This window comes from Sparus aurata, chromosome 21 (genome assembly GCF_900880675.1).
Source record: "Sparus aurata chromosome 21, fSpaAur1.1, whole genome shotgun sequence".
NCBI classification, from domain to species: Eukaryota; Metazoa; Chordata; class Actinopteri; order Spariformes; family Sparidae; genus Sparus; species Sparus aurata.
In genome coordinates this window covers 31424995-31432958 of record NC_044207.1, presented here as the reverse complement: position 1 = coordinate 31432958, position 7964 = coordinate 31424995, and the positions used below count along the sequence as shown (strand labels likewise).

At 40.7% G+C, this 7964-nt stretch overlaps 1 protein-coding gene across 1 annotated transcript; it reads right to left on the bottom strand.

Annotated features, from left to right (window-relative positions):
* Window positions 1-1115: 1115 nt before the first annotated feature.
* On the bottom strand, window positions 1116-7707 carry LOC115572828 (uncharacterized; the record flags this gene model as incomplete). The annotated part of the gene is made up of 5 exons (XM_030403289.1): window positions 7599-7707; window positions 7215-7510; window positions 3210-3352; window positions 1607-1707; window positions 1116-1402 (listed from the first exon to the last, which is right to left on the bottom strand). Coding segments are annotated over exons 1-5 (870 nt in total), but the record flags the coding sequence as incomplete, so codon positions are not given.
* Window positions 7708-7964: the final 257 nt, after the last annotated feature.

Genomic DNA, 7964 nt, shown 5'->3' with positions numbered 1-7964 from the left:
AATTAGCAGAATCCATCTGATATGAAGCTGTGGTTTGAATACCACTTCCCTCCTCTTTGAAGAGTAGTCAGATATCTGTGTTCAGGTTTTTGTACAGCCTCTTCTATACTTTGTATCACTGTGTTTCTAGAGCACAGTAGTAGAGAGCTGTGTCTGCCAGGGTTAGCTCTCTGATGGTCAGTGTAGTTGATGTTGGTGTTGTTTTAGATTGATATCTGATATCAGGAATATATTCAGCTGTCTCGCTCTTTGCTCCTTTCCAGAGTATAAACTGAGGAGCCTGAAGGTCAGAATGATGTCTGTACCAGTAAAGGGCAACACTGTCAACACTTGTCTGATATTGACATGTGAGGTTGACAGATTGTCCTTCTGTTTCACTGACTTCATCTTTTACAGGAGAGATGCTGTCTCCAGCTATTAGTCCTGGAAAAAGTGTAGAAAATGAAGCCATTAGACTAACATTGTTCATGAGGCTGAGAGGAGAAGACAGTGGAAAATATCAAGTGTACAGTGTTACTCTGTGCTCCTTCACAGTCACATACAAACAATATCATTCAATGAACATCCATTTTGTCAATCTGATGAAAACATGAGGAGCATTGACTCTGTCAGAGCAAAGACATGAGAAAAGTGATGAAATCCAGGTTGTGTATATGTGGTTAATGCAGCAGGTTCAACAACACTTAAATTCCTGTTGTGTTCCAAAACTCACCTGTAAAGTGACAGAAGAGTAAAAAGAAGTAAAGCAACATGTCTTTGGATTTATTAAAGCCAGACAGACAGCAGATGAGCAGTGTTCTTCCACTGCAGCACAATGAGGAAGGAATGATGTCATTGGTTGAGTTGAGGCTAAATGGGCGGGGCCAATCAGCTCTTCACATTATTTATTCACTTCAACTCAACCAATCCATTTCTGTCTGTTGTCACAGCAGCTCTGTGTGGAATCTTTATTGGTTGATGTTTTGTTGTATTTGTCATCAGTCCAGTGACACTGGCTCAGACTGTAATGGGTTCATGGTGTGTGAGTCCCTCTAGTGGATGTTGTGGAGTATTGTGTTGTCTTTGCTCCAAAGGTTTTTGTACAGAGTTTTGGTGTTTCCTGTCACTGTGGGCTGCAGAGCACAGTAGTACACAGCAGAGTCTGTCACTGCAGCAGAGATGATGTTCAGATCCACACGTTTGTCTTCTTTGTTGATGTCAGCTGAGAACTCAGAGTCAGTTTGATGAATGAATCCTCCCTCTGTGATGTAGAGCAGGAACTCTGGTCTGGATCTCTGGTATTGTCTGTACCACTGGATATTGTTGATAGCACCCTCATATTTACAGGTCAGGTTGATGTTTCTTCCCTCTTCAACACGTTCTTCACTTCTTTCTGACTTTATGCTGTTCATGGAACCCAGCGCTGCAAAATGAGTGTTATTCATGTTAGTCGTCTGTAACATTCTGACATCAAGAGACTCAGCAGACCTTCTTTAATGAACCAAATGTTCTTTTCTATTGTGGATATTGTTACCGTCCGCAGATACAGCTGCAGTCATTAAAGGAGACCAAATATGTGGTTCAGACAGCAGGTTAATGAGACTTTGATCTCTGTTCCAACACTTACCTATAAAGTGAGAGAAAAGTATAAAGAGGTAGAGCGACATGTCTTTAGAGTTGTTCAAGTCAAACAGACAGCAGATGTCAGCTCTTCTCCTCAACATCAAGCTGATTGTGCTTTTAGTTCCTCAAACACTTCTGCTCCAGAGACAGAAATCATCTCATTGGTTCAGTTAAAGGTCAGTGGGTGGAGCCAAAGAAAAACCTTTTTAGAGATTCTCTGCCTCCTAAAGTTCAGTTGAGTCAGTGAGGTGATTTGTGAATCCAGCTGTTCAGAGAAATGTTGACTGAATGTCCAGTTTCAGTCCTTCACAGCTCTGTGAGACCGAGGCAGGTGACAGGAGAAGGAAGCTTTGATCACCTCAACATTTAGTCTTTACTCTGGAAACATGGAGGCTGTTTAATAGATCCTTTAAACACAGTGAAGAAATACTAATATTAATATTTTATTTTAGCAATGATCAGTTTAAAGCTCTGGACATACTGAAGGTGGAGAATGAACTTCCATGCTTTGCTTCTCTTGTTTCACAGCAGTGTGACAGAGTGGGTGGGCAGATAAAGCTGTATTGTGCATCACTGTCTGTAACATGACAAAAGGTGGAATTGATCTAAACCTGTTTCATTAGCAGTCCTACAGCTGTGTCATATTTAAGGACTTAGTAAAGCATGAGAGGAACTGACAAAAGTTCAACGATCTCTCTCTTTTTTTTCGGTTGATCATTATTTTGTGGTCATCACATTTCTTAAATTGTTGCATGTTATTTATTAATATATTGTATATATATATAATATATTGTATATTGTATATATTGTTTTACGTAATATTTAAATTCCAGGCTGAATGCCATTAATTTCTCAGATTCTAAGTAAGAACCTTGACATCTGGATTTTAGTGGACGTTTCAATATTCATCAGTTATAAAAGACGATGCTGGAGGACATTTCTCAGCTTTCAGCTCAGTTCTCAGAGGATTTGTTGTTTGACAGAGTTTAAAGTAAAGACGTTGTTGACGCAGTAACCGTCCAGCAGAACTTGATTTCCATCAATTCAAATTTGTTGATGGAAACAAAAATCCCCAAGTAGTCATTTCTGACTGATTATTAATCAGTCACAGCTCTCAGATATCATATCTATTCAGAATAAAATAGGATAGATGTTCATTGTCATGTTTCAGAAACAATGAAACACAGTCAGCAGCTCTATTTGTTGTTAACACACAGTTAGCATCTATGTTGAATGCATTCTGACTCCTCAAGAGATTTTACACTTGAATAGATTTGATTTTAAAACATTTTCTTTCAATCTTAAGTTTCTTTTAAAATCTGATGAACCCAGTAAGAGTGGAAATGATGGCAAGAGTGTTGCCATGGTTACATCGCCAAAAATCCGTCGAATGTTCACTGTGAGTAGTTTGATTTTTAAACCATTTCATCATCATTGAAAACACTCCAGACTGTATCACATCCTGCTGCAGTTTAACAGTGTGTGACTCCCTCTAGTGGATGTTGTGGAGTATTGTGTTGTCTTTGCTCCAAAGGTTTTTGTACAGAGTTTTGGTGTTTCCTGTCACTGTGGGCTGCAGAGCACAGTAGTACACAGCAGAGTCAGACAGCTGAAGCTTCTGGATCTTCAGTGGAACTGAGTTTGAGGTAGCATTCACTTTGGATGAAAATCTCTCCTCATATTTCTTCTCTGTGTTCACTGTACCAAACTGAGAGCAGCTCAGTATGAATTTAGGGTTGTTGTTTCCATCCTGTTTGTACCAGAACAAAGTTGGATTTGAATAACTGGTCTCAAATGTGCAGTCCAGTGTAACTGTGTCTCCTTCAGCAGCAATGACATCTCCTGTTGGCTGCATCACTCTGTCTGCTCCTTTACACTCTGAGGAAGAAGAGAACATGCAGAGGAAGAGATGAATCAATAAAGATGATTGATTAAAGGAGAACAATCAGTAGGTTTAAAGAGTTACCTAGCCAGAGAGTCAGAATCAGGATGTTTCTCAGCCAGTGTTTCATGTCTGCAGTGAGAGGGGAGGAGAGAGAGTGTGGTTTCTGGGCTTCCCTTCTTTAAGGTGTCGGCGTGTAGTTTGATCATAAAAGGAGTCTGCGGAGTCAAGGCGGGTGGAATGAAGAAGCAATCTTTATTGAAACAAAATCTAGCGCCTTGGGTCCTGACCAGAAGCGGCCGCGTTCTGATAGTATCAAATCTGTGGAGAAAACTATGCCAAAAAATGCTCTGCCCTCTGCTCCCTCAAAACCCCAGCCTGTTGCTCTTAGGAGGTTTTTCCAAATGCCACCCCTGTTTCTTTCCCTGCACCGGCCTTTAGAGCCCCTTTCCCAGTAAACACCCACTTCTTCTAATTGGTCATTTTGGCATATTATCCAATAGACTAAAAGAGGAGTTGACCTGTTTCTTGACTCTTCTCCCCTAACTCATCTGACCTGGCTGCTGTCAACTGTAGGTCTTGTCCCCAAAATGACCCAAATGGGTTCCCCATCCCTCTACGGGAACATAAACGTTCGGACATCTCCCACCATTTGGCAGTGGCCAACCTCAGGTTTTAGTACTTTATGATGGCCTGCCTCCTACTAACCTTTAGCCTTCACCAGTTGAAAAACTACTTTAGGACCCCTGGAGCTGTGAGCCTCACTCTGTCTGCACTCTTTAACTCATATGAGGAGAAACAATTAGTCATCATTTAATCTACACTAAGTAAATTCAAAAATCAGAATGTGTTGCCATCCAGACACCTCAAGAGGAAGAACATTGATACTCTGATGGATCTGGGCCTTCACATCATTGGTCCTTCATCTGTATCATCTGTTGAGGAACTCTCTACATTTACATCTCATTTACATTTCAACTGTTCAGCTCAAATGTTCTTCATGATGATTGTAGGGGACAGAACACGGGAATATATGAAGAAACTAAGTTCTTTCATCAACATTTTGATGGTTTAATCAAAAGCTCTTTGTGCCTGTGTTGTGTTAATTTACAGGATTATATATCCACCCTTTTTTAAATCTAGATGAACACTAACAACAAAATAGATCAATCCAGAGCTGCCCCTCCCTAAACGCAGAACACGCGCTGTGTGTCAGGACTCACGATCCATAAGGGGGCCCCATTTTGCACAAGGGGACGCATTATCTGCAAATGTGCAAAGGACGTGCATCGCTGCAGAGAGGAGCACATAGAGCACCGAGTCAGCCCGAGTCAGGAGTGAAAAAGTAATCTGACACCACACGCGTTGCCGCATTGATTGACAGCACGCAGCATCTGACCAATCAGCGGTCAGATGCGCCGACAGGCACTTGGATGCAGTTGGAGAGATGGCCTCCAGATGGCAATATGAATCGGGAGCAAGCAAAAGAAAGAAAAAGTCAAAACAAGAGGAGGCTCCTGACTCACTTGAATGTGGTACGTTATTGAAATAAAAAAGAAAAACTTTGTGGCATAAACACCCCAGCTGCTAGCCTGCTAATAATGAGACAGAAGAGAGGATCATTCTGTCTGGATGTGGACTGGAGATTAAATTTTCCAGCAGATGTGATTAACATTTATTGAATGTCTTGTTAACTACATATACATTCACCTCTGTTGAAAAAGGAGTGGTTAATTGACCAGTTGGTGGTCATATGTTGGCTCAGGTTTATAGCCTATCAATCTATGGAGAAATGGAGAAATGTAAATAATTGCAGCAGCAAACAGCAGTGTAGGAACACAGAACCTAAGTACAAAATATAAAAATAAGTATACAAAAATATTGAAATTTTGAAATATCATCAAATAAAATCATGATGTATATTTGTATTAGATGTAATCGTATTTGCATTAATTGCATTTTACTCTTTGTGAGGCTAGTATTTACATTAATTTCATTGTGTAATTTACCATTAAGACCAAAAAAAATCTTAATAATCTGCTTGTATGGTGGATTTCTTGTCATAACAGATTCAATGCTGAAGTTTGTTACTAAGGGTGACGAGGAGCCATATGGAATTAGATTTGTGCCAAAAGAAACAAACAAAACTTCTTAAATGTCAAACAAAAACAGGAATTTGAGAGAACATAAAACTCATTTCAAAAATAAAACTTAGAACTGCAATCAAATAATTTGTCAAATAGTGTACAATATTGGTCTTTTACTCTTCTAATAATGCATTATTTTGTTTACGGTTCCCTCTGCTGGTTTCTTTCTTCTCAGACTTTTGTGCTGACTCTCAGCTTTGCGCTTTCTCTGCAGTTCTGTCTCGTTTGCGCTCCCTGACTTTTTGTTTGCAGTTTTGGCACAAACCTCTCGGGTGGGCTGGACTTTTCAGCAGAGCGTCCCCATTGGCTAATTAGTTGTTGACTGACACAGCTCAGTACCTATATGTAGATAGCTAGCGCGTTAAATGACCCCGGCTTTAAAACGGAGAGAAGAAGAGATGACAACGACGACAACGACACTGAAGAACAATATATGTATGTCATAACTACTTACATTTGATTAGTTTTTCTTGTTGTGGGTTGTTACTGTTGTTCTTCATTGTCGTCGTCATCTTCTTCTTCTCTCCGTTTTAAAGCCGGCGTCGTTTAGCGCGCTAGCTACCTACCCATAGGTACTGAGCTGTGTCAGTCAAAATCTACCTAGCCAATGGGGATGCTCTGCTGAAAAGGCCCGTCCACCCGAGAGGTTTGTGCCAAAACTGCAAACAAAAAGTCAGGGAGCGCAAACGAGACAGAACTGCAGAGAGACCGCAAAGCTGAGAGTCAGCGCAAAAGTCTGAGCAGAGAGAGACCAGCAGAGGAAACCGTAAACAAAATAATGCATTATTAGAAGAGTAAAACACCAATATTTTACACTATTTGACAAATTATTTGATTGCAGTTCTAAGTTTTATTTTTGAAATGAGTTTTATGTTCTCTCAAATTCCTGTTTTTGTTTGACATTTAAGAAGTTTTGTTTGTTTCTTTTGGCACAAATCTAATTCCATAGAGCCAGCGCCCGGTACGGCACCAGGGCCAACAAGCACCATGTAACCTGTAACAGGCTTGTTCCATTATTAAAAGAGGCTGTTCATTTGATTTGTTCCTACTAATAAACAGCATTTCGTGATAGAGTCATTTTGTGATGGGGGGGCTCAAAATAAAATTCTACTTAGGGCCCCAATTTGGCCAGGGGCGACCCTGCATATAATAAACCAGCTGGACTCAAACAGTTCTGTCATGTCATCTTCATTTGTGAAGCTTTTCATTACAACTGTGTCTCATGAATGCAAACACTCCAGACTGTATCATCACATCCTGCTGCAGTTTAACAGTGTGTGACTCCCTCTAGAGTCATTGGTTGAGTTGAGGCTAAATGGGCGGGGCCAATCAGCTCTTCACATCATTTATTCACTTCAACTCAACCAATCCATTTCTGTATGTTGTCACAGCAGCTCTGTGTGGAATCTTTATTGGTTGATGTTTTGTTGTATTTGTCATCAGTCCAGTGACACTAGCTCAGACTGTAATGGGTTCATGGTGTGTGACTCCCTCTAGTGGATGTTGTGGAGTATTGTGTTGTCTTTGCTCCAAAGGTTTTTGTACAGAGTTTTGGTGTTTCCTGTCACTGTGGGCTGCAGAGCACGGTAGTACACAGCAGAGTCTGTCACTGCAGCAGAGGAGATCTGCAGATGGACTCGATTTCTCTTGTCATTCAGTTCAGCAATCAGTCGAGGGTGTGGAGGTGTTGCTCTCACCACTGAAGGCTCTTTTGTATCAGTGATCAGGAGAAGGAACTGAGGAGCTGATCCAGGATCCTGTTGATACCACTGGAGATTATCAGCTTTAACTGAATAGTTACAGGACAGAGTAACACTACTGCCCTCTGATGAAAACACTTCAGCTCTGCTGGCAGCAATATCATCTTCCAAGGTGTTACCTAGTGAAGGAAACAACACGTTATATTTAGAGTTCAATTCAATCAGAAGTACATCATTTGAATCATACATTGGGAAAATCATCCATACCTACGAGAGTTGAAAAGAACAAAACTGCAGCAAGTTTTTCCATGTTGACAGAGGTGAAATGCTGTAATTGAATGTTCAGTGTGAATGAGTGTATTGAGTTGGGTTTTGTCTGATGTTCACAGCTGGAATCAGACAGTTCTGTCATGAAGCTCCTCTAGAGTCAGTAGGAAGAGATTCATATGTCAGACTGTCTTCATGTGTGAAGCTCTTCATCACAACTGTGTCTCATCAGTGAAAACACTCCAGGCTGTATCATCACATCCTGCTGCAGTTTAACAGTGTGTGACTCCCTCTAGTGGATGTTGTGGAGTATTGTGTTGTCTTTGCTCCAAAGGGTTTTGTACAGAGTTTTGGTGTTTCCTGTCA